Here is a 27,801-nt window from a genome sequence, read left to right as displayed (position 1 = left end):
GGAGATGAAAGCTAAACCCTACCATATCCCATCTCAGCTGGAGGTGCAGACGTTGCCCAGACCCCATCCATTCACATTGCCTTTGGGGAACTTAGGAAGTATCAGAGGGAATTTAAGCTCTACTAAATCCCAAATTAAAAGGCATCCATGGCCTTCACAGAGCTTCACACACTAAACTTTCCTTCTAGCTTCGAACGGGGTTCTTTAACATTTTGAAAATTACCAGAAAGCAGATATCCCCCTTCATGAAAGCTAATGAAGCATTCACTGACTCGTGATCCATCATGGGCCAAAGAAGACTGGGTGTCTTCTTGATGTGGATCCCATCCTCATACTGCAAAGATTGCTTCCAGGTCCCAGCCTGGCTGAGACACCATGATGTGATTGACTTATTTGCTCCTCTTTGTTCTCCTACCTCCTGGACCAAGACAGAGAAAGTGAGAGGCTTTTCTTGGTGATGAGACACTCTCCTTTCACTATGTTGGGTCAGGAAATGGTGAAGGCAGAAGTTGCTGTTGTCCAAAAGCATAAGTTAGGTTGGCAACCTGTGCCTGCCTGCTCCAAGAAAGCAGGGAAAAGACTAGAAGCAGAGGCCCAGCCCTACAAGGGACCATACTTAGCTGCATAGTCAGAGGTTTGTGTGGGGCGTACAAGAGGGGCTAGAGAGGTTATTTAAAAAAAGCTCTGCAGGTAGGTACCCAATGTATAAGGCCACATGGATAATAGAGCAGAAGGTATCGTTTCCAGAACCCAGCAAGGGCAGAAAAGAGGGCCCCACCAAGGTATCCTTTAACTAGCATCTACTAGCATCTTAACATAGCCCTAAAGGAAAACCCAAAAGTCATATTCTGTGCTCTCAAACAATTATTTTTTTCATGGAACAAAAATGGCGAGGCCTCAGTGAATAAACAAGAGGAAGACAAGGCAACGAGTACTGCTGGTTGGTAATAACAAGAAGGCACTGTCTGCAAATTGTGTTCAGAGCTCTGCAGGGGAGCTCTTTCTCAATGAGACCTGCTCTCATCACCTTATTTAAAATTGCCTCAATACCCTACCCTCTCTTCCTGCTTGATTTTCCCTGTGACACATTCCCTTTTAATACACCCATAATTACTGACTTGTTTTCTTTATTGCATTCCTCCCTCACTAGAATGAAAGCTCCATGTATACAGGATTTTTTTTCTATTTTTCTTCACTGCTTAATCCTTAGCTGTTAGAACTGTGCCTGGCATATAGTAAGCGGTTCAGTACCTAAGTGTTGAGTGGATAAATGGATGGATGGGAAGGATGGATAAAAAGAGTGCCTGGTATACCTAACGCTTCAGCTGCCAGGTTCCTGAAGGTCCCAGAGGAAGAAAATGCTACAGAAATCAAGAGAAGCATTTAAGGCACATATCTTCAACATCAGCTCTTCCTATCCAACCACAATGCTAGATCCCAACAAAAAATGAAATAAAATTTCTACAGAATCATCAGCATTAGGATAGTATTAACTTTGCCTTGATCAGCCACAACCCACAATAAGTTACTTGCACAATGTCATAAATACACAGTACAGTCAGATTCAAACTAGGTTTTTATGAATCAAAAGTTCTTGCTCTTCTCACATTATCACACCAAAGGTTACTGCAGAAATGCCAAACTAACCTTTGGGTGTTTAAATCCCATTTTCCCTTCTGAGTCATTGGTCATCCTTGGTCTCAGTAGATCAAGCACGTTAGAACTGTGGCAGAAGGGACAAGAATGAAGCAGCCAAAATTGAGCCTTTGTTTCTTAGGTAATGCTGAAAAGTTTCTGGAATAAAAAAATCAATAGGCTGAAACTTGACATCTTACAGTCAGTTTTACACATGCACACACATGCACACACACACACCTGTATGCATGTCAAAAGCAACTAGTAAGCAAACACAGTATTAAAACTTACCACACTTTTACCTCTGCTCAAGTCCCCCACAAATCATGAGTACTGAAGATGTGCCACTAAGTAGCTAACAATCCTGGGAGATACTGCTTAATGCTCAAGTCAATTTCACCAGCATACACATTGCAACAGCTCCAGAAAACTCTTTTCTTCCTCCCACTCACATGCTTCCCCCGGGCGTTGTACTCATTGCCAGTGGCCTCCACCTCCACCCAACTTACAGAAACCTTACATGGCACCCTGCAATTAATGTCATCAGCCATGCAAATCTGATTGTCAACCCATGGAACATGCTCAAGCTCACCAGAAGACATTGTCCTTTACAATCAGGGAGGCACTACTGAGTCACCATTAGCAGATTTTTCTTTAATGGCTATATAGTAACTACACTCATTTATTCACATTTTTACCAAGTCTGCCTCTTGATTATTTGACCAGCCAGCTTAGGTGTTCAGTGTGTAAGCATGGAAAAGTAAAGGCTCCCACAGGAAACAGGGCCACCCATCGCTTTGCTTTTCTCACCTGGGCCAACCTGCCAACCCAACCATCTCACACTCAACCCACACAAGGGGAACAGACGAACACTCCAGTCTGCACCTCTCACCTGTCTGAACACAAATACGACTCAGGAATGAATATTCACAGTCATTAGTGCTAGTTTCAGCACTTGTACCTGCCAGTCAATAAGGCCATTTCTTGTCTCTTGCTTAAGAAATAAGGCCTGCTGGAATGAGTGTGGAGTGCACGTATGAAATAAATAAGAAGGTGTATTGTCTTGTTACCATAAAACAAAGTAAACCAAGATTTTAAAAATGACTTCTTTTCAAAGGACAGAAGTATCACATATTGCCAAGACCTGAATCACCCTTTTAACTACAGACTCTAAATAAGTACGCAAGCTGTACTAGAAGAAGAAAAGAGACCTCTGCAAACCTTCTGTTAAAGGAGATCAAACATTAAATCAATTAAGACAAGAGTATGGACAGCAGTTTCATACAGTGCACATGTGGATACAGAAACTTGGAAAAAAGTGATGAAATGGGCCCTTGATTCTAATTTCTCACTCCTGTTACACTTGAGCGACCTGAAAGCATAGAGGCAGAACCAGCTATGCAACCTGTGGGGCCCAGATACAAAACGAATCTTTCAGCAGACTTCCAACAAAAAGTTTGAGAAGACAGGCTTCCTTTTTTCTCTTTCTGCTTCTTAACTAGCCTTCCCTTTCATACTGTTCAGGGTCTCAGTGGAACTAACCAGCAGACCCTCCTAAACCCCATAACCACCCCCAATCAAAACCCACTTATCTCATGAATCAAACAGTTCCTCTAATAAATTAATTTTAGAAAAGTGGCTAATGATGGTGGATGGCTTGGAGGTGGAGGTAAGCTCAAAAGTGAGGCCTGTAAACAAGCCCATTTAAACCACAGTCTTTTCTTTTTTTTTTTTTATTATTATACTTTAGGTTTTAGGGTACATGTGCACAATGTGCAGGTTTGTTACATATGTATCCATGTGCCATGTTGATTTCCTGCACCCATTAACTCGTCATTTAGCATTAGGCATATCTCCTAATGCTGTCCCTCCCCCCTCCCCCAACCCCACAACAGTCCCCGGAGTGTGATGTTCCCCTTCCTGTGTCCATGAGTTCTCATTGTTCAATTCCCACCTATAAGTGAGAATATGCGGTGTTTGGTTTTTTGTCCTTGCGATAGTTTACTGAGAATGATGTTAAACCACAGTCTTTTCTAAAAGGATGCCACATAAGAACGGCTTTTTCCAATCACAAGCATCACGGCCCTTTCAATAAGAGGAAGATGCTCAGCTAATTAAGCTAACTTGCTCATGATTTTTCCAGCTGCACAGAGAACATCAGAAACAATATTCATTGACGTTTATCCTCACTTTTTTATTCACCACAGACTCAGAGTTGCCCTCCAAGAATTGTTTCCCAAATCACATACACAGTAATAAAGAATATCAGTGTAGATGCTCAAATATTTCCTTGTCAATTAAGGAAAAATATGAAAGGCTGATCTTTGGCATGGGGACAGTGGGAAAGAGGATATTTCTAAACGTCATTTGTTAGCTAACACATGGAAAAGGAAAGTAATGATGTGCCAAACCATGAAGGAAAGATGATACACTTCAAGCCTGTGGCTTTTCCTGAAAACTTACTTTTTCAGACATTATCAAGTTCCTCATTGAGAATATTCCATTCCCAGCCGGGTGCAGTGGCTCATGCCTATAATCCCAGCACTTTGGGAGGCCAAGGCGGGCAGATCACCTGAGGTCAGAAGTTCAAGACCAGCCTGGCCAACATGGCGAAACCCTGTCTCTACTAAAAATACAAAAAATTAGTCAGGCGTGGTGGCACATGCCTGTAATCCCAGCTACTTTGGAGGCTGAGGCAGGAGAATCACTTCAACCCAGAAGGCGGAGGTTGCAATGATTCCAGATTGTGCCACTGCACTCCAGCCTGGGTGACAGAGCGAGACTCTGTCAAAAAAAAAAAGAAAGAAAAATTTCATTCCCACATCTGGCAATATGCCTCATGATTCAGCACCATCAGTGATTGAGAACACATGCAAAGGAAAATTCAAAGGCTTAACCAGGCTCAATGTGAGAACAGGTGCTGTTCTCCATAAAATGCGGGCCCGGAGCTCTCTGGGAGCAGGGATGGGTGTTTTTCCAAAGATAGCCCCCATCTTTTCACTTCCCAAGGACTCATCTCATGCCAGGGAGAGGATACCTCACAGTAAAAATCTCCTCTCAGTTGACCTCTCTCCATTCCCAACTTTTCAAAAACTATTTCCTTCAACACATTATGAAAAGAAAAATGGGGTCTCTTAATTTCAGAAAAATTGAAGAAGTATCCCCTAAGGTGGTATATAATTTCTATTTCCAATCCAAATATAAGATTCACAGAAACAAGGAGGAAAAATATCCCCTCATAGCCTTTTCTGAATCTTTACAATTTCTGTGTCAATGAGAACCTGGAGAGAGTTGCTGAAAGAAAGGCAATCATGAGTTTGGGGAGAAAAGGAAAGAGAATAAAGAGAACAGAAAAAAGCGAGGACATGGGAATAAGACTGCGATGGAGGTAAAGTAAACTTCTCTTGATTTTGCCTTTAGTGGTTTCACATTGGTAAGCTAATTCTCTTCCTGTCGAAAAATCAACTCCCAACTGAGAACCAATCAGAACACAGCCACTTCTCAGGGCACAGAAGCAGTTTCATCAACTCACTTTTACTCATTACCACCACAAAATATAAGTCATTATGTATGAAGCCAAAAGTAAAACCAGCAACACTTATCACAATTAACATCAATTAGATTATATCAAGTTTCCAGTCCATTTCTCTCCAGAAAGCATAATCTTCCCTTGATTGAGACTTCCTAGTATCATGTCCAGGAGTATGGAAGGCAATCCGGAGCTCATTAGATAAAAGCAGAGAGCTCTCACCTACGCTCTCTCTTTTTAACTTTTTTTACGGATACATAATCATTGTACATATTTAGTGCTATTTGGATACATGCATACAACGTGTAATGATCAAGTTAGAGTATCTGGGATATCTATCACCCCTGAAATGTTTATCATTTCTTTGTATTGGGAGCATTTCAAATCTTCTCTTCTAGCTATTTTGAAATATATAATATATTGTTGTTAATGATAGTCACCCTACTGTGCTATCAAACACTAGAACTTATTTTTCTATATGAATGTATATTTGTACCCATTAACCAACCTCTCTTCATCCTCCTCCCATACCCTTCCCAGCCTCTAGTAACCACCATTCTACTCTCTAATTTCCTGAGATCAACTTTTTTAGCTCTCATGTATTAGTAAGAACACGTGATATTTGTCTTTCTGTGCCTGGCTTGTTTCACTTAACATACTGACCTGCGGTTCCATCATATTGCTACAAATGACAGGATTTCATTCTTTTTGTGGCTCAATATTTCATTGTATATCTATATACCACATTTTCTTTACCCATTCATTCATTGATAGACACTTAAGTTGATTCCATACCTTGGCTATTGTGAATAGTGCTGCAATAAACATGGGGGTGCAGGTATCCCCTTGATATACTGATTTATTTTCCTTTGGATAAATATCCAGTAGCGAAATTGCTGGACTGTATGGTAGTTCTACATTTATTTTTTTGAGAAACTCCCATATTGTTTTCCATAATGGCTTTACTAATTTACATTCCCACCAACAATGTATAAGAGGTCTCTTTTCTCCCCATCCTTGCCAGCATTTATTACTTTTGTCCTTTTCATAACAGCCATTCTAACTGGGGTGAGATAATATCTCATTGTGGTTTTGATTTGCTGTTCTTTAATGATTAGTGATATTCAGCAGTTTTTCTTATGCCTGTTGGCCATTCATATGTCATCTTTTGAGAAATATCTCATGGGATTTTTTTTTCTGTTCAGTTGATGGAGTTCCTTGTATATTCTGGGTATTAGTCCCTTGTCGAATGAATAGTTGAAAAATGCTTTCTTCTATTCAAAGTTTGTCTCTTCATTCTGTTGATTCCCTTGCTGTACAGAAGCTTGCTAGTTTAATATAACCCCGCTTGTCTATTTTTGTTTTTGTTACACGTGCTTTTGAGGTCTTAATTATAATATCATTGCCTAGACCAATGTTCTGAAGTGTTTCCCCTATGTTGTCTTCTAGTAGTTTTATAGTTTCAGGTCTTAAAGTTTTTAATCCATTTTGAGTTTTATATATATATATATATATAGTGAGCGACAGGGGTCTATTCATTCAGATAGTTTCATTCTTCTGCACATGAATATCCAGTTTTCCCAGCACCACTTTTAAACAGGGTGTCCTATCCCCAATATATGTTTTTGATGCCTTTGTTGAAAATCAGTTGACTGTAAATATATGGATTTATTTCTGAATTCTCTATTCTGTTCCACTTCTCTATGTGTCTGTTTTTATACCAATGCCATGTTGTTTGGTTACTACAGGTCTGTGGTATATTTTGAAGCCAGGTAGTAGATGCCTCCAGTTTTGTTCTTTTTGCTTACTATTGATGTGGCTATTTGGGTCCTTTTTTGGTTCCATACAATTTTTAGCATTGTGTTTTCTATTTCTGTGAAGAATGTCATTAGTATATTGCAACCATCTGAGTGCATGTAAGGGGATGTCAGTGGGGCTCCAGGGATATGGAGATGCATGGGCTGTTGGACTCCAGGTCAAGATGCAGTCTTGTTGGGCCTGGGCTCTCAAAAGGGCACCATGCTGCAGTTGCTTCAGTCTTGGGCTATGTGTGTGACCCATGGTGAAATCCCTCTGAGACAATGCCATCATGTGGGCTCCAGGAAGTTTCTTATACTAGTCTCAGGGTCTGTGAGAGCCAAAGGGCACTCTGTAGCTAGGACTGTAGTAGTCCATGGTGGAAATGTGGAACACGGGGCTGTCTCCCTTCCCTTTTCCTGCACTGAGGAGTCTCTCCTGGCTCCAATCTCAGCTGGGCCAGCTGCTTTGCTTTCCTCTCCTTCCGTGCCTGAGAGGTTTCCTGTCACTTTCCTGCTTAGTTCCTGTGTTCTCTCTTAAATACTCTATTTGACATCATGCTTATTTAGTCGCTGTTTTGGTCCTCTTTTGTGGAGGAGGTGAATAACAGGTGTCTCTAGTCAAACATATTGAAGCCCCCTCCTATGCTCTCTTAATCTCTTCTGTATCTATTTCTCTCTCTTTGGAAAACACAGAGAGGGCAGAAGCTCCTCTAATCCATACTGATCTGAAAGAAATTAAAGTATAAACTTACTCTATCTACTTTCTAGTGTTGTTGTTGTCTTTGTCATTATTAAAAACTGTAAGTGAATTGTTCTGGCCGTCCAGTCCATCATGGTGGTCATGACAATACTGACTAGCATCCATTCTTCATCCCTGCGTCCCAACTCTAGTTACTCAATCCATGGTACGATAGCCATTGGGAATGAAAATAAAGAGCTCCAAGAACATTTATTAAAAACGCTTTCTAGGTGAAAAAGTGATTTTAAGACCACCCTCCTTTAAAAGACCAACTCATTTCCACTTTTCCCAAAGACCGATCCTTAAGTCCCATTCTCATCTCCCAGAGTAGGCAGAATTTCTATCAAATAACAGTAATATCTTGTGATCATCTTCAAGTAGGAGCTTTCCCACAAATTCATCTGGGCTACAATATTTTAAGAAATTTAGCATTTTCCAGCAGCCAAAAGATTTGTAAGTTGTATGCAGAAAAGCCACATTTCTGTATAGGCAGAGTGGGAAAGAATGCCCAGGTGCCAGCCAATCTGAAGAAAACATGTTTGTTCTGGCAGCCAAGTATCTAACTAGGGGCATCCTAATGACAGAGTGTCAGGTTGAATTTGGGGGATGGGAGGGAATCAGACAAATAGGCCTGGAAACCAAATTTAAAACCTTCCAAATCTCAGAGGAAGAATGTACATCCCAGGCTCAAATTGTGGAGCTCAGTTACAAACCTCTAGAGCAGTAAGTCCATGCATGATCCCAGAACACTCCTCTCTGACCCAGCCTCCAACCTCTGCCAATGAACAAGCCCTGACTCTTTAGTCTTGACCAAGTCCTAACGAGACTATACTCACCTCATTCTCTGTATGTTCCTGTTGGCTTCCAAAGGGCTTCTGGTTCTGGAACTTGGCTGAGCTAGCCCCCTCAGGCCTGTCCAAGATCTTGGCCTGCCTGGTTTGGTCCTTACTGCTCTCTAAGCCTTTGAATCTGAGTCATACGTTGACCTCAGAAAACTTGTCCCATCTCACCCACCCATCACCGTTACCTACGACTCCTAGCCCCAACCTCTTAGGATGCACAATGTAATTGGCCGATATCTTAGCTGAGTCTACCTTACCATAATCCAATGGTAAGGTTGAACGTATCAAACACAGAAAAAATATTTTTTAAAACAGTCATAGACATGAAAGAGGAAGTGCTGTCTCAGAAGCCAAGATAAATATCAACACAGACCATAGTTTGGCAGTCTCTAGATTGTTATGTATAAAATGTTACACTGAAGGCTTAAACTGTTGGACTCTTTAAGGGTTCAAGAATGTGTATGGAAGTTCACCTCCAGGACAGTCAGGGAGAGTGGTGTGTTTCCATTTTAAACTACGTTACTATTTTGGGGTGTCAGACATTGTGAATTTTACCTTGTTTGGCACCGGATTTTTTTTTATTCCCATAAATATTCTTGAACTCTGTTCTGGGATGAGCTTAAGTAACTTAGACGCAGTTTAATACTTTTGCAAATTGCTTTTTTATGATTTATTAGGCAAATATGGAGCAGTGCTCTAGACTGCTAATTATTCCCCACTACTGAGGCAAGGCCTTCCTGACTGTTCTACCAATACCCTGTGGATTATGGGTTTTCCAGTCTGGCTGGAAGGAACAGGCAATATTCCCAGCCTTTGGTGAGAGCCAGGCTCTGTTCTCTTCCCTTGACAAGCTTGGCCCCCAGGTCCCCAGTAGTTTCCCCACATGCAGGTGCTGGTCAGTACGATGCTGAATCCTTGAAGGCCCCCTCTGCAGTTATCGGGGTCCTCTCTCTCCATGCAGCCCTTTCGTTCCTGGTACTCTGTTCCATGAACTCTAACCACCTTGGTTTCCCCACCCTCTTCACACCTTCTCCTCAAATCGGGAGTCTGAATTGCACTTAAGTTCCTTTCCCTGAGTCTCAGCCTGGAAATTCTCTCCATGCAGTAAGCTGGAGCAGCCCGAGTGTACACCTTTTTGTCTCCTATTTCTTAGAGATCACTGCTCTTCATCACCTGATGACTGGTGTTTCAAAAATCATTATTTCATGTATTTTATCTGACATTTTTGGTTGTGTCAGGCAAAAGGGTAAATCTGGCCCTGTTACTCCATCTTGGGCAGAAACAGAACTTCTTTAAAACACTTTGCACTCAACACTAGTATCATTACACAGAACAGACAATCCTAAAACCAGTGTTTTTCAAAGTAAGGTCTTTGGACCAGCTACGTCAGAATCACCTGGGATGCTTGGCAAAGATGCACTTTTCTACATCACATTCTCAGTTCTATTAAACATAAATTTCCTGCCACTAAAATGTGAGAATCGTTGCCATTGCCATGGCAATTGATTAGCAAAAGACAATGAAATCTTCTTCTGAAAGTCCAAAAATGATTGGAATAGGCAGTGGATTAAAAAGTTAAAGGTTGGGGGGATGTTAGGGAGAAGAGTGGGAAGTCAGTTTCCTAGAAACTATGGCTCTCTGTTGCTAAATGAACCATTTTCCATGTAGCTGCTTCCTTCTCATTCATTGCCATGGCAGAGCACGTGGTGAGATGGGTGCCTCTCCTGGATGCCTCCACACAAGAGGCTCTCTGGGCAGCAAGCACTAAACCCACCAGGAAATTGTTTGACCAAAATTTGTGTTTCCCCCTCAGTCATTAAATAACCAATACAGCAATGGTAGCCACGCTCCCCAGCGATGAGTCTGTGACAACAACCACACGGTCAACCTTTTGTTCTCCAATCTCAGGAACATCTGGAATGACCCCTCCATCATCTTGACCCATGACAGACCCATTTTCAGGGAGAGGAAACAAAGAGTCTAAAAAGCAGGTATGAGACTTCAACAGAATACAGACATCTTCAGGCTGAGTTCACCAGAGAGGCAACAGGCTACACTACATAAGCACAGTTTTGCACAAATCTTTTCTGAGACTTGGTTTTGGTCATCTTGCTCATTGAGAAACTAGTGGCATGGCTCTTGCTGCTGGAGAGAAAGTGATAGAAGCACTTGTCCATGCTTGATCCAGTAGAGGAAAGGACAAAACAGAGTGTATCTCACATCCCAGATTATTATGTGTTCCATGTTTGAACCAACTGTTACCCAAGCCTACCTATGTTTCAGTAACATTGGAGATATCCAGCGGGCAAGGGAGGAGATGAAAGCGTGTGGATACAGGCAGGGCCAGATGACCCAGGGACTTTTGGGCCATTGGTAAATATCTGGATTTTATTTTAAATGCAATAGGAAGCTACTGGAGGGTGTAACCAGGGGAAAAATGTGACTTTTAGTTGTATTTTTCAAGAACCACTCTGGCTGCTCTGTGGTGCATAGGTTATAGGGGGCAAGAATCAAAGCCAGGAGATCCTTGCAGCAGTGCTATTTCAACCACACCCTGTGGACCAGTGCTAGTCTGCAAGCTGTTACCATCTACAAGGACAGGAACTGAGATGAAGTGTTTAGAGGCTTTTAAATATCTTGAAGTAGTTTAACATTGTGGTGATATCCAAGCAAGATTTTTTTTTTTTTTACAAAAATATAAGGCTACAAGGGACTCAGGCTACAAGGGACTCTCACAGATAATTTGAGAGCTCTTTGCAGTAATTCAGGGAAAGGGTGCTGGACACTTGAACAAGAGTGGATCAGGCACAGAAGAGACAGTGTTTCACTCTCCCAGGATCACAAATGGACAGTAAGAGGAAGCTGGAAGTTCAGGATACAGAGGCTAGAGCACCCAGTGACACCTCTGCCTCTGCCCACCTGCATTAAACCTGAGCACTTGCCAATTCTCTGAAAAGTGGCAACCAATAACATTGTTTCATTCCTGAAAATAATGTTACACATGGCATAAATGTTAACAGTTCAGACACTGGAGTGAAGCTACCCTGTGTTTAAATCCTGATTTCACCACGGTGTGACCTTGCATGAGTTACTTAACCTCTCTGGGCTTATCAATAAAATGAGAATAATAATAGCCTCTTCCCGACAAGTTGTCCATGAGAGTAAAATAAGAAGAAGCCTGAGAAGAGGTTGACACCTAACCAACAGTCACTCAATCATTAGTTGTTCATGTATCTTCCTGTGAAGAAAAAGCTTCATAGCAAGATTGTGGTCACAGAATCACTCACTTCTGCAAAGTATCTTACGTTGGACAAAGTCCCATCACACACATCACTTCATGAAACCTCTGCAATGACATTTAGAAGTAAGGAGAAACAGGCCCAATTTTCTGTTGAGGAAAATGAGGCTTAATTTATACAGAGAGGTTCCCAAACGTGCCCCTGGAGGATGAAGTATTGATTCATCTGTCTGCTACCCCACTGGAAATAAACTGTCCAAGAAGTCATAGAAGCAGCAAGGAGAGGCCAGGTGCAGTGGCTCAGGCCTGTAATCCCAGCACTTTGAGAGGCTGAGGTGGGCAGATCACTTGAGGTCAGGAGTTCAAGACCAGTCTGGCCAACATAGTGAACCTCATCTTTACTAAAAATACAAAAATTAGCCAGGTGTGGTAGTGTGTGCCTATAGTCCCAACTACTAGGGAGGCTGAGGCAGGAGAATTGCTTGAACCCAGTGGGCGGAGGCTGCAGTGAGCCAAGATTGTGCCACTGTACTCCAGCCTGGATGACAGAGTGAAACTGTGTCTCACGAAAAGAAGAAGAAGAAGAGGAAGAGGAATAAGGAGGAGGAGGTGGAGGAGAAGGAGAAAGAGAGGAAGAAGGAGAAGGAGAAGAAGAAGAAGAAAAGAAGAAGGAAGAAGAAGGAGGAGGAGGAGGAGGAGGAGGAAGAGGAAGAAGAAAAAGAAGAAGAAAGAGAAGGAGAAGGAGAAGAAGGAGAAGGAGAAGGAGGAAGAAGAAGAAGAAGAAGAAGAAGAAGAAGAAGAAGAAGAAGAAGAAGAAGAAGAAGAAGAAGAAGAGAAGAAGAAAAGAAGAAGAAGAAGAAGAGAAGAAGAAAAGAAGAAGAAGAAGAAGAAGAAGAAGAAGAAGAAGAAGAAGAAGAAGAAGAAGAAGAAGAAGAAGAGGAAAGAAGAAGAAAGAAGAAGAAGAAGAAGAAGAAGAAGAAGAAGAAGAAGAAGAAGAAGAAGAAGAAGAAGAAGAAGGAGAAGAAGAAGAAGAAGAAGAAGAAGAAGAAGAAGAAGAAGAAGAAGAAGAAGGAGAAGAAGAAGAAGAAGAAGAAGAAAGAAAGGTCATCGTTCTCTTTGGCAGTCCAGCTTCATGCCCAAGTACACCCACACAGAGGTCAGTGCAGAAGGAGGAACAGCAACATCAAGGATGGAGAAACTGGGGGTCAGTTCTCCTGGGTACCTGTTGAAAGGTAAGATGCCTGGAAGGAGTCTGACCCCAATACTCCCCATTCTTCTTCTGCACAACCTTTTTTACTCCCTTTTCACTCTGTCTTCCTCTGGTCTTTATCCCCAAGGTTTAGCCATGACATGATTTTGCTGTGAGCATTTTCTATAATTTTTTTCTTCCTTGCTAACATTTTTAATATTAGTTAATTTTCATTAATATAAAGTATTTAGGCCAGGTCCAGTGGCTCACATCTGTTATTCCAGCACTTTGGCAGGCCAAAGCAGGAGGATCACTTGAGGCCAGGAGTTCAAGACTAGCCTGGACAACATAGGGAGATCCCATCTCTACAAAGAAAACAAAATTAAGTTAGCTGGGCACAGTGGCACACACCTGTAATCCCAGTTACATGAGAGGTTGAGGCAGGAAGATGGCTTGAGCCCAAGAGGTTGAAGCTGCAGTGAGCTATGGTCATGCCACTGCACTCCAGCCTGGGCAACAGAGTGGGACCCTGTCTCAAAAAAAAAAATTGATAGATCGACAGATACACAGGTAGAATCCCCAAATCTTTCCTAAATGCATTCCTTATTATGATGCAGCTCTCAATTTTGGTTTCTTTTAATCTGCCTTTAACAGTTCGCCATGATCATTAGTTTGAATTATGCCTGGCTTTTAAGGAGAGAGAAAGAAAAAATTAGATAATTGGTGAAAAACTCCCTGAGGTGAAGAAAGACATGGATCCTCAAATTGAAAGGACATATCAGGAGAAAAGGTGTTAAAAAAAAAAAAAAAGAAAGAAAAAGATCCATACCTAGACATATCAAAGTCAGATCTGGAACTTTTTCTTTTTTTTAATTTAAAGTGTGAGGGTAGTTATATAAAATGTAGGTCTATTTGGATATGAAGAATGTACTCTGAATTTTATGAGAGTAGCTAATAATCCCAACAGTTTGATATTTTTTGGAGGAATCTTTAAGGAACTAATATGTCTTGTTTTAAGAGATATTTGTCTGAAGTTCAGAAATTCCTTAAATTTCACTTCGGTTTCTTTTTCTTCTGTGAAATTTAAGGTAAATTAAAAGTAATATTTTTTACTGAAATGTAATTAGTGGTCAACTCTGGGTCCGAGATAGACACAGTCTCTACTAAGAATTGGGTCTGTGTGGCAACCCTAGTTGTTGACTCACGTCAGAAAATGGACTAATTATACTTTTAGGTCATTGAGAGGGAATTCAGATGTCTCCTAAACACCTATGTTACTACCACGAAATAACTGCGGCACTGAGGGAAGTTTGGCTCCCAAAAAAGTGAAGTTCATAGGAGCGCTACAAAAATTGGTGAGAAAGATTCCACCTTTCAGCTTAGTTAGACAAGTGAGTTTTCATGGGAATGAGGCAACAGGGTAAAAAGGTAACCTCTGTAAACATCCCAAGAAGAAGGAGTTTCCATCCAATTTATTTGTTTTTAATTAGGACCTTAGGTAGAGCTTTCCTCCAACTGTGACTGCTTGAGGCCAGTTCTAAGCGTCATCAGGAATGAAGGACACCAGCCCACCTGTGAGGATTTGGAACTTTGGCTGGGAAACTCCTCCCACTAGATCCATGGTTCTCAACCCAGGCCAACCATCAGATCTCTGGGGAGCTTTTCACAGATGCCTTGGCCTCACTCCACACCTTCTGAAATAGAATCTCCAGGGGCAGGACAAGCATGGGTGTATTTTTTAAATATTCCACAGGCAATTCAGCTGCACATTGGTTAAGCACCACAGGACTAGTCTGTAGAATTTTCAAGGGCAATGTGCTATCTTTTGGAGGCAACAGGAATGTTCAATGAAAAGAGAACTAAAATCAGATAAATTTTCATATTCTTTGCTTACTATACAAGAAGTACAGTTTACCTTTCTAAACATCAATTTCCTTAAGCATATCATATTTTTTAAAAATCAATTTTCCCATCTACTAAAAAGAATTTAATAAAATATTGTGTAGGTGTTTTTAAGCCTGTGGAATTTTACAGGTAGTACAGTTTACCTTTCTAAACATCAATTTCCATAAGCATATCATAATTTTTAAAAATCAATTTTCTCATCTACTAAAAAGAATTTAATAAAATATTGTGTATGTTTTTAAGCTTGTGGAATTTCAAGAATTCTGGAGAAAGGTGCAGGCATACCACCCACTTCCTTGCTGTGGAAAGCACCATCTTGCTGTTCATTTTTTAAAAATTTATCTTGAAGGAGAAACAAAAAGCCACAGAGGATAGCAATCTTTGCATAAAACAGCAGCAAGGAAGGAGCCATTTGCCTCTGGACCTGTTGCCACTTCAAGATTGTTGATGGCACCAGAGGGGCCCAGGCTGCTCAGAAGCGGTGATGGGTGGATGCGGGAAAGGATTTGTTGTCTTCCGAGCTTTCTCTGAGACAACCGAATATGAGAGTCCTTGGCAGGGGCATTGAAAGTCAGACGAGACTAGAAACAGTCAATCTGATGGCTCACAGAGGGGAGCCAAGAGTCCAGAGAGAGGGAACAGTGCAAACAGGCCTCGTTCAACAAATGTAACCCAATACCACTGTTATGTGTTATATAGAAAAAGAACATTCTTTCACTTGAGTGCTATTGTCTGGTCTCCAGGACACAGTATGTTCACGAGATCTCTGGGTCTCAGTGGACAGATTGAGATGTGTGTATTTTATACTGCTGAGACTTTTTAAAAAAACAAGGTCAGAACAATGTATAAAATATGGTCCCATGTATATTTTAAAGTAATATATATGTTTAAATCTATACCTGTGAATGGACTCTTGGAGAAGGTCTAGAAAAATATAGAGCAGACTATTAACAAAGTTTAATTGTGGGGAGAGTAGTGGAAGGGAAGAAACCATGTAAATAGAAGAGGAACCATTACTTTCGACTCTGTACAATCTATTTCAATTTTCTGCAACATGGGGATGTTGCTTTTTTAATTCTAAACACCACAAAAAGGTAAAAATAGTTAAAAAAAAAAAATAGCTATCAGCCACCAATGCCATTTGACCACAAGAATAATTTGTCTTCCTTGGAAATACTAAAAGCTATAAAGTGTAGGGCTTTGTTTGTTTGTTTGTCTCATTCTGTTGCCCAGGCTGGAGTGCAGAGGCGCAATCTCGGCTCACTGTAGCCTCCACCTCCCAGGCTCAAATGATTCTCCTGCCTCAGACCCTAAGTAGCTGGGATTACAGGCACATGCCACCACGCCCAGCTAATTTTTGTGTTTTTACTAGAGATGGGGTTTAGCTATGTTGCTTAGGCTGGTCTCCAACTCCTGGCCTCAAGTGATTCACCCACCTCAGCCTCCCAAAGTGCTGGAATTACAAGCGTGAGCCACTGCACCTGATCCAAGTACAGAATTTTTGAGTAATTCTATAAGAAAAAATCAGTACTTTAAACATAATTAGAAAAATGATGTCAAGAATGAATTAATATTTTTAAACTATGGCTATGTCTATGCTTATGATATCTACATAGAGACAAACATTATAATGGTTGATAAAAATTATTAATGAATTGCTTAACTATCCACATGCAAAAGAATGAAGGTGAACACCTATTACCTTACGCCATTTACAAAATTAACTCAAAATGGAACAAAGACTTACACATATGAGCTAAAACTATAAAATTCTCAGAAGAAGACATGGAAAAAGCTTCAGGACATTGAATTTGGCAATCATATCTTAGATATGACACCAAAAGGGCAGGCAAAAAACAAAAAAAATAAAGCAATTAGACCATCAACATGTTAAACTGTTATGCATCAAAAGACACTACCAACTCAGTGGAAAGGTAACCCAAAGAATGGAAGAAAATATCTGCAAATAATATATCCGATAGGGAATTAATATCCAGAATATATAAAGAACTCCTACAACACACACACAAAAAAAAACCTCTAATTTTAAAATGGGCTAAAGATTTACAAATGGCCAACAAGCACATGAAATGATGTTCAACATCACTAAACATTAGGGAAATGCAAATCAAAACCACAACAAAATGCTTCACACACATTACGATGTCTATTATTTTTTAAATTAAAAACAGAAAATAACAAGTGTTTGTAAGAATGTGGAGAAATTGGGACCCTTGTGTACTGCTGTGGGGATGTAAAATAGAATGGTGCAGCTGCTGTGAAAAAAACAGTAGGATGGTTCCTCAAAATATTAAAAAATAGGGGGTGATCCAATAATTCCACTTCTGGTTATACACCCAAAATAATTGAAAGCATAAACTTAAATAGATATTTGTACACCAATGTTTATTGCAGCATTATTCCCAAGTAGCCAAAAGATGGTGTATTAATTAGGGGACTGGGTACTCCAGAGAAACAAAACCAACAGGACACACACACGCAAACACACACACACATACACGGACAGATTGATTTTGAGAATTGGTTCACACAATTGTGAAGGCTAGCCAAGTCCAAAACCTACAGGGTAGGCTAGCAGGCTGAAGGTGCAAGGAAGACTTGCTGTAGTCTCAAGTTCAAAGGCAGTCTGGAGGCAGAATTCTCTCTTCTTGAGTGGAATTCAATCTTTTTCTACTGAGGCCTTCAATTGATTAGATGAAGCCTACCAACATTATGGAGGCCATACTCAAAGTCTACTGATTTAAATGTTAACCTCATCTGTATTAGTCCATTTTCACACTGCTATGAAGAAGTACCCGAGACTGGGTAATTCATAAAAGAAAGAGGTTTAATTGACTCACAGTTCCACAGGGCTGAGGAGGCCCCAGGAAACTTACAGTCATGGCAGAAGGCAAAAGGTAAGCAAGGACCTTCTTCACATGGTGGCAGGAAACAGAGAAAACAAGTGGGGAAAGAGTCCCTTATAAAACCATCAGGTCTCATGAGAACTCACTCAGTATCACGAGAACAGCATGGGGGAAACTGTCCCCATGATCCAATCACCTCCCACCAGGTCCCTCCCTCTCCACGTGGGGATTATGGGGATTACAATTTAAGATGAGGTTTGGGTGCGGACACAAAGCCAAACCATATCATCATCTAAAAAATATCTTCAAATAAACATTTAGGATAATGTTTGGCCAGATAGCTCAGTACTGTGGCCTAGACAAGTTGAAACATAATTAACCATCACAGGTGAAAACAACCTAAGTCCCTCTACCAATGAATGAATGGATAAACAAAAGATGGTATATACATACAATGAAATATTATTCAGCCTTAAAAAGGAAGGATATTCTGGCACATACCACAACATGGATGATACTTGAAGACATTTTGCTAAATGAAATAAGTTAAACATAAAAGAATAAATATTATATAATTCCACTTACATGAGGTACCTAGAATAGTCAAATTCATAAAAATAGAAAGTAGAATATTGGTTCCAGAGGCTGACAAAGTAAGGGGTACAGGGATTTATTGTTTAATGAGTATTAAGTTTCTGTTTGGGAAGATGAAAAATGTCTGGAGATGGATGGTGGTGATGGTTACACAACAATGTGAGTGTACTTAATGCCATTGAACTGTATACTTAAAAATGGTTAAGATGGTTAAATTTTATGTTGTTATATATTTTACCACGATAAAAAAAGAATTGCTTACATGTGCAGGCTTTACTGTGAGCCAGACAATATACTGAATGCTCTCCATGGATTTTCTCATGTAATGAGTATGAGTATCCCCATTTTACAGATAATAAAAGCTTCTAGAGGAAAGTGACTTGCTCAAGGCCACATTGGTAAGAATCAGATCTGGAATTCAAACCTTCACAGTCTGACTTCAAAGCCTGTGTGCTTAGTCACTATGCCATACTGAAAAGAGCAACTACATTAGATAAAGAGCAACCTAAAACATTTTTCAAATATTTTAAAGTTGATTCAATACACAAAATATTTAAGGAATGAATTCCCAAAAAGATAGATGCCAAATCCAGAGTGGATATGATTAATAACTATATACCTAAAATAGACCTTCATTGATATTCACCATGAGAAGTTCTTAGCCCAAAACCACAGCATGTCCAGAAATAAAAAGAGAAAGTGGGATGCCCCAAAAGTAGAAGTAGAATGTTTACCTGGCATCTGACCCATTTTCCCACGAGTCTTGGGACATTTCATAGTTTCTCTATTTTTTCAAATAAAAATAGCGTGGTCACAACTTCCTTTTTCAAAGGGGACAGTCATTCAATTGACATGTATTGAGTGTCTGCTAGACAACCAGGTGGTATGTGGGTTTTGTTCAAACAAGGTGAAAAGACAGAGTGCATGACTTCAACGAGATCCACATGTCTCCTGTTTCCATATGGAGCACATTTCATAGACAAGATTCACATTGCTATTCTGGCCCTGCCAGGCAAATTTTACCAAATCAATATCTCCAAATATGCCCTTTCTCCAATGATCTTCCTTCCGTGTACTTCTCAACTATCACCACCACAAACAAGAAGAGCAGCTGTAGCTGAATCATACCTAAGGTAGCATAGCCTATTGGTTAAGGCTTGGGCTACAAAGTTAGACTGGGTCTGCACCTGCCACTTGTTCACTGTGTAATCTTGGGCAAATTTCTTAAACTGCCTTTGCTCCTGTCTCCTCAACTAGAAAAACAAGACACAAATAGATACCAACCCTCTCAGGAGGATGTGAGGAGGACACGACCATCATCAGAACATCCACCATGTATTAAGTGATCAGAAAATATTAGTCACAGATGTATCAAATAGCCATCTGTGAATAATGGACTGTTCCAGGGATCTGGGGAGAAGAATAAATGACTATCTGAGAGAAAAAGGGCCTTTAGGGATCATTTCACAGATGATGGCAAGGAGGACCCAAGGGCTCAATGTCTTGCCTGAGGTCACACAGGTGGTCAACAGCAGTGCCAGGCACACCTCTCTACCACAGAACAATGCTCTGAGGGAAGAGAAAGCAAGGGAACTCCAAAGTGACTCTCCACTTAAGTGCATATTACAGTTCTTATCTACTTCAATAATTGTAAGTTATGAAGTTATATGTGTTAAAATGTGAGTAGATGATTCTATCAGCAGGATGAGAAAGAGCTACTCAGCATACACTATGAGCGTGTATGTGGATGGGGAGGGTTGTAACAATCACATCCATGTCAAAGACTTTAGGGCATGGCCTGTTAACAAAAAGTAGCCTGGGTAACTGCCCTGAGCACCAGACCACTTAAACAGAGCTCCAAGACAGCCACCACGGAATGAATCCAAAACACAGGTCCCAGACTGACTGCCCATCCCTACCCACCCAACCTGCAGGACCTGGATGGAGGTTACAGAAGCAGTGGAGCAGACGGGAAGGGAATGCTGGGCAAGAGAGAAGACAGGACCCCAGAGATGGATTATTCCAGAAACACCTCTTCTGTGTAACTGCTGACAGTTCGGCTTGCCATCTCCCCACCAATCTACCTCCCAAGCCTCTCTTTCCTTATCAGGTAATTTATACTGTCCCTTCCCACCTCTCCCACCTTTCCAAACTTTCCTCCAACTAAGCTCCCACAGATTATCCCAATGTCCCAACATCCACAGGATAGCTCCTCACTTTCCAGCCATAGTGCCTTTGCCGCTGCAAAAGGTCTCCTTCCTCCTAAAATGTTCCTGCTCCTCTATAATCCCTTCCCTTCCTCCCATTCCCAAACCAAAACTGTTTGGCAAAACCCATTCCCAGAAACGCAAGCCCTTCTGTGAAGTCATCCTACAACAGATAGCCTTTTTCTATCCCCTGCACTTCAGAACCTTCTAGATCTTCCTAAGAAGATCAATTCTACCTCACTCCTCATTCAAGACTCTCTCTCCTTATAGCCTCATACAATGCTGGCTAGCAAGTGGTCAGCACTCAGTTAATACCAGTTGCTAGAGCAGAAGTCAGAATGGCAGCTGGGGAAACTGATGTGCAACAGTGCAGGCTGGGAAGGAAGGTAACAAAGAGTGAGTACAACAGCAAAGACATACTATGGGACTATGGGCCAGAACTATTCCAAATGTTTAATGTATGCTAACTCAGTCTTTGAGACAACCCCATGATGTAGGTGCCATTATTATTAGCACATTACAGATGAGGGAACTGAGAAGGAAACTCACCACAGAGGAGGAAATTCTCCATGTTACAGAGGAGGAAGCTGAGGCACAGGGGGGCTGAGTAACTTGCCCTAGGTAAGTTACTGTGGTAGGGCTGTGAATTGAACCAGGCCAGCTGGCTCTTTACATTGCTTCTCTGCAATACTGTTCCTTCTAAGCCTGCTTCCCTGCAAATCACTTGAGCTGCTCTATCTGCTTTGTATGCATTACCTTTCTGAATAAAAAACACACTCAGAATTTTTTTTTTTTTTTTTTTTAGATGGAGTCTCACTCTGTTGCCAGAGCTGGAGATGGCTGGAGTGCAGTGGCATGATCTTGGCTCACTACAATCTCTGCCTCTTGGGTTCAAGAGATTCTCTTGCCTCAGCCTTCCAAGTAGCTGGGACTACAGGCACGCACCACCACACCAAGCTAATCTTTGTATTTTTAGCAGAGACAGGCCAGGATGGTCTCGATCTCCTGACCTCATAGTCAACCTGCCTTGGCCTCCCAAAGTGCTGGGATAACAGGCGTGAGCCACCGCGCCCGGCCTGCAACTTTTATTTATCATACTAAATTCCCATCTACTGCTTTCTGAGCCAGAAATTAAAGATCCATTCTATCCAGCTCTCCCATTACAGTAAATAACATATGACAAAAGTCTCAAATCCAAAATATTGGTTAAACAGAGGGGATTATAGATGTTTCAGATGGAGTGGGTCTCAGGCCACTCACCTAACTGAATATTTTTCATCATTCTGTTTCTAAAGCCTGAAATGTATACCGGAACTATCTGCAAGCATGTACATATAACAATTTCATATTATTTTGATAGAATTATTGTTTTAATATACAATTATAAGGTCGGGTGCAGTGGTTCACATCTGTAATCCCAGCACTTTGTGAGGCCGAGGGAGGCACATAACCGGAGGTCAGGAGTTCAAGACCAGCCTGGCCAACATGGCAAAACCCCATCTTTACTAAAAATACAAAAATTAGCTGGGCATGGTGGCGGGCATCTGTAATCTCAGCTACTTGGGAGGCTGAGTCAGGAGAATCGCTTGAACCCGGGAGGCAGAGGTTCCAGTGAGCCAAGATTGTGCCATTGCACTCCAGCCTTGGCGACAAGAGCAAGACTCTGTCTCAAAAACAAACTACAACAACAACAACAAAATATATATAGCATATATAGAGTATATATACTATATAGCATACGTAGAGTATATATACTATATAGCATAGTGTATATATAGCATGTATATAGTATATATATATACACCATACTATATAGTGTATATATACTATACAGTATATATATACTATTATAAGTTTATGAACACACAAGTGATCTGTCACATGTTTGTTTGTTTTTAACTATTATAAAGGAATTCAGGTCTCCCACTATGGATAGGAGAATACCGAAAAGACATATATTTGACTTGCAGCTACCTCCAGATTTAAGTGAAAAATCCAGCAACTACCTGCATAACCCAGGTTTTACATAACTTTTACTAGACATCCTATTAACAGAAGCAAACGTGTTAATTCTGAGAAGATCAGATAATTTTCTCAATCTCCCATCACAACAGTCCCAGAGTCGGGGATAAAAAACGATTTTGGCTTTACAAATGTCCACAGCATTTTCACAGAAAGAAAATAGAGAAATAAATTTATCAATAGATTCAATTTTGGAGTTAGAGGTTTACAACAGGATATCAATCACATTGCTGCTCCCAGGATATTTAAAACTAGCGCACCAAAAAAAAAAAAAAAATGAATAGCAAACCAAAAAAATTAAATTAAAATGTTAGTGAAACGGAAGAGAAGGGAGCGAAGGGTCCAGTTTGTCGCAGCAAGTGTTACTTTTCTCCCCTTGATGAAGAGAAAGCTGGTGAGAACAGCAAAAAGACACAGGATAGAGATCACGGCAAGAGAAATATGATATCCAGCACATATCCACAACTTACCCAACTTGGTCTGTTTACTCAACACTTTATTTTTCCCACTTTGCCAGCTTAAAATCAGACAGCGGCTGGGCTTTTGTTGTTGCTGTTTCTGTTCTTTTGATCCCAGAGCCCCATGAAAATTAAACCGTGTGTTGGATGGGATCTGGCCACGTCTCGCATTGGGCGTGGGGGGGGAGTTTTAAACTTGGGTCCCTAGTCGCTTCTTTGGGAAAACGAATAAACAGTAAGTGGCGACAAGGAGAGGACGTGGGGGACGTGCTCGGCTGACGTCGGCCCGCGAGGGGGCTGCAGAGCTTCTCAGCACAGCTGTCCAGATGTGCTTCATCTGTTCCCCCCGCGGGGCACGGGCCTCGGCGGCCGCGGCTGGCACAAGCCCCAGCTCATTGGTGGCCGCGGCTCCTCACTTGCCGCCGATTGGCCGGGCGGCCCGCCACTCCGGAGGGCCTTGGGCCCACCCCTCCCTCAGGCCCGCTGGCTGCATCCTAAGGGAACGTGGAAGTGCAGCGCCGTCGCTGATGTGGCACTCGGCGGCTGCGCGCCCGGGACGGCTCGGGGCCGAGAGGGAGGTTGCCAACTCCGAGGTCTTGCCCCTGCCCCGGCCCTGGTATGCCCCTCCTTTTAGACAGACTGCTTTGTTTAAACAGGATGATTTGTAGCCGTTTGGGGGCTGAAAATAAGGCGGATGATTTGTAGCAGTTCGGGGGCTGAAAACAAGACGCGCCTGCTGCTCGGAGTGGAAGAGGCTGGGGCTCCGGGCTGTCCACGCCCCCAAAGGGCATTCAGGCCACGCCTTGGGATTCCTCTCTCTTCTCTTTCTCCGGGGAGCAAATAATAGGGCCCAAGACCCTGCTCCCTGGGGACGGTATTCTTTCTTTCGGTGGAGGGAAAACCTTAATGAACCCTTCGTTGAAGTCCTTATTAACTAGAATTGAAGTTGTTACTGCGGAGATGACCAGGGCTGGGTATAAGAGTGGTTTGGCAGACCTGCTTGGTTTTTTGTATTGAGTGATGGTCGTTGTAGGGAACCAAGAAATACTGCTTTGTTATGTGAGAATTGAGACAGGACTGCACCAAACGTTGCTTTGAACTTGGGAAAGCGGTTGGAGGGTTAACCAGTTTTTTGATTAGTAGGTTAGAAGGAGAGGAGGAAAGAAGAGATCTGCAAATCAATTGCCATTATAATTTGTGCATATTGACAGAAACGTTCCCTCACTGAAATATTAAGTGGGCAAGAGCCACACTCACTGGGCTGCACGCCAGGGAAGGCGCCAGACCCTGCATTAAACAGTTTCTACCTGCATTATCACATTTAATTCTTACAGCTACCTTATAAAATAGATATTAAAATAATCTCCAAGACCCAGCACCTATCCCAGCATGCCACAGATGTCTCCAAACATATGTTTGCAGTACTCCATCATAGGTACATAAACTCATCTGCAATTTGCCATCCCTGCAGGGATCAGAATTTATTATGAGTGTCCAAAGCTTTCACTACAATGATAATGTCTTGTTTGTTGGTGTATTTGTCATCTATTGCTGTGCAACAGATTCCCACAAACTTAGTGCCTTGTACAACACATATATATCACAGCACAGTTTCTGCAGGTTGGAAGTCCAGGCATGGCCTAACTAGATCCTCTGCTTATGCTCTCACAAGGATGCAATCAAGGTGTCAGCTGGGCTGCTTCGTCATCTGCAGGCTCTACTGGGGAAGAATCACTTCCAAGCTTTCTCAGGTCATTGACAGAATTCATTTCTTTGCAGCTCTAGGACTGACTCCCCAGTTTCTTTCTAGATGTGAGCTAGAGGCTGCCCTTAGCGCCGAAAGACTGCTCTTAGGCCCCCAATGGCCATCCACAGTTCTGAAAATCCAGAGAATAGAGATCACAGGGGCCACCTACAAGTCTGTCTGCCACAATTAGATAGTCAGACACCTCAATTTCAATGGACCTGACTGCAATGTTATCATAACTCTGTAAGGCCCCCACAAATGCAGGAGCCTGCTCACCAAGTAAAGTGGCACTACATGAGTGGAACCACAACACTCCAATCCTTCTGGCAGTCAAGGAAACCCACAAAGGAGCAATATTTGAATGTAGCCCTTGAAAGTAATGTGTCATGTGTTCATCAGCTTTCTGAATCATTTGTAATCTCACAATGCTGCACTTTTTATCACAGAAGCCACTCAACAACGGGCTGATAGTCAAGGTATTGATTAACCCTCCACACTCGTTACCATCAACAGGCATCTGATATTGACCAAAAATCACTAAAAAAAAAAAAAAGAATCCTTGTGCTCTCAGGAAGATGGAGTGGACATCAGTATTCCATTTATCCTGCTAAGCACAACAAAAAATCCTGGACTTTATATATTTTCCAACATAAGAAACGCCAAGAGGTTGAGAGAAGAAGACAGATGAGCTAGAAATCTCAGAACCCAAGGAATGACATGATGCTGAGTTCCCTGGGCTTTCTTTCTGTTGTTTCTTTGTCCCAAACTTGGAGCTGAAGAAGCCAGTAACCCAAAAATGGCAACAGGCACAGACAAAAGAGTCTCAACAAACGCTGCTCTCTCTAGTCAAGTCCAGGAAACGGGAAGCCTAGAAAGACAAAAAGAAAACTTGTAGGCAGTAATAGCTCTACTTCAGCCAAACACCACAGGAGAAACCCTGGCCCCACTCACTCCTACATGAACAGAGGCTGAGTAGAAATCCTAGACTCCCACATTTTCCAGGCTGTAACAAGGTGAAGCTGCAGAAATCTTTAACAACGTATTACCAAACAGAATTCAGCAATATATAAAAATAATTATATACCACAGCATAGTGGAGTTTTTTTCAGGGATGCAAAATCAAAATTCTGAAGTCAATCAACCCGGGCTTGGTGCCTCATGCCTGTAATCCCAGTACTTTGGGAGGCCGAGTCCAGTGAATCCTTTGAGCCCAGAAGTTTGAGACCAGCCTGGGCAACATGACACAACCCCATCTCTACACAAAATATGAAAATTAGCCCAGCATGGTGTCACGCACCTGTAGTCCCTGGCACAGGTGAGACTGAGTTGGGAGGAACACCTGAGCCTGGGAGGTTGAGGCTGCAGTTGCCACTGCACTCCAGCTGGGGCAACACAGTGAAACTCTGTCTCAAAAAAAAACAAAAAAACAAAAAAACAAAAAAAAACAAAAAACAAAAACAAATGTCGATCGATGCAATTCCTGATACAAACAATCTAAAGAAAAGAAAAATCACATGAATATATCAATCGATGTAGAATAAGCACTTGACAAAATTCAGCACCATAAAAATGCTCAGAAAAAGAAGAATAGAAGGGAATCTCCACACTTGATAAAGAACACCTACCAAAGTACCTACAGCTGACCTTATACTGAGTGTGAAAGACCGGATGCTTTCCATACATACTTTGTAATTCTATTTGTGCAACATCCTTCAAGTTACAAAATTATACAAATAAAGAACAGATAAGTGGTTGCCAGGTATTAAGGAGATGGTGGAGTAGGAGGGAAGTAGGCTTGGCTATGAAAGAACAACATGAGGGATCTTTGTAGTGATGGAAATGTTTATTAATAGCTTGATTGTATCCATGGGATATTGTTGAGATATTGAGATATTGTAATTCTGCAGACTGTTACCATTGGGGGAAACTGGGTGATGAGTACACAGGCTTTCTCTGTATTATTTCCTACAACTTGCATGTGCATCTACAATTACCTCGAAACAAAAAGTTTAAAAAAATATTTCTGACTCTATCTCCCTCACCTCCTCCTGACCCCCACAATTTAGTAATGCAGTTTGGTCACTGGATGCAACTCTCTCCAGAAAGGGATCATCTTGCTCAGCTACTTCCTGGGTCGTGTTCCAGATGAAAGGAGCAGAGGGTTAGGAAAATTTGGGATCCTGACCTGACCATTCTTGGGCATGATGTTTCATTCTTTCTCTTAATGGTAACACTAGGCCAGCTGGGTTGGTGTAACCTTCAGAGTTAGGCTGGACAAAAGGCTAGGGCATTCAAACTTAATTCTGGTTCAGCCACCTGCAATCTCCTGTTGAACTGACCTTGTCCTAGATCGTAAAGGTAATGAACACTTAAGAGTTGAGTTGAGTACACTGCTCACCGAGTCCTCCTATAGTATCCTGTGTGGGCCCAAGCAGTGGACATAAGGGATCTCTATAAACTTTATCAAAATGTACTATCCTTCCTGCACCTGACCCTCTGGACAAAAGGGCTTGGTGTAAATAGGGGACGATTGGGGTGAAAGGAAAGCAACAAGCCAGGCACATGAGGAAGATACACCTTAGACCCTGCAATATACAGAGGAAAGAGGGACATTAGTGATACTTTGTCTTTCAGAACTGCCTTAGAGCCTTCCTCCCCAGAGAAAATGCCTTCATGATGCTCTCCCAAACTGTTGCAAGCAGCTTCAATTTTACTGACTGTGGTTCTGCCACCCCATCAGATAGTTCTCACCACAATTTGATAACCATTCCTTTAACCTTACCAAGAAGACTGTTGGCAACATCAAAGGATGGCCCCAACTCTTATGCTTCCCACACCAAGCACCTGTCCACACCTCTGAATGTCTTCATCACTCCCATTCTCAGTCACTCTTGGGGGTAAACAAATGCCACTCAGCCAGTGGCACGAACAGACAGGAGAGATAGGACTGGTTACCCTCAGACAGTCTTTCCAAAAACAACCAGCTTCAATTTTTCTAACTTAACTAAGAACCCCAAGACTTACCAACTA

The 27,801-nt window shown here is 41.7% G+C and overlaps 1 protein-coding gene across 3 annotated transcripts in view; it reads right to left on the bottom strand.

Annotated features, from left to right (window-relative positions):
- Positions 1-27,801, bottom strand: part of TMEM45A (transmembrane protein 45A) — a 113,927-nt gene that overhangs the window by 52,497 nt on the left and 33,629 nt on the right. Inside the window, exons 1-2 of one of the 3 annotated variants that reach the window (XM_055259464.2) lie at positions 1,927-2,114; positions 1,648-1,794 (exon numbers count right to left, since the gene is read on the bottom strand). In XM_055259464.2, coding sequence (XP_055115439.1) covers positions 1,648-1,692 — 45 coding nt within the window. In that variant the 5' untranslated portion in view covers positions 1,693-1,794; positions 1,927-2,114. Of the gene's footprint in view, positions 1-1,647; positions 1,795-1,926; positions 2,115-23,036; positions 23,354-27,801 lie in introns of those variants that run through there. The other 2 variants (XM_063630020.1, XM_055259466.2) reach the window with 2 other exon arrangements.

The sequence above is a fragment of the Symphalangus syndactylus genome, chromosome 21, assembly GCF_028878055.3.
Source record: "Symphalangus syndactylus isolate Jambi chromosome 21, NHGRI_mSymSyn1-v2.1_pri, whole genome shotgun sequence".
NCBI lineage: Eukaryota > Metazoa > Chordata > Mammalia > Primates > Hylobatidae > Symphalangus > Symphalangus syndactylus.
The sequence above is the reverse complement of the archived record's forward strand: the minus strand, read 5'-3'. Positions and strand labels throughout refer to the sequence as shown.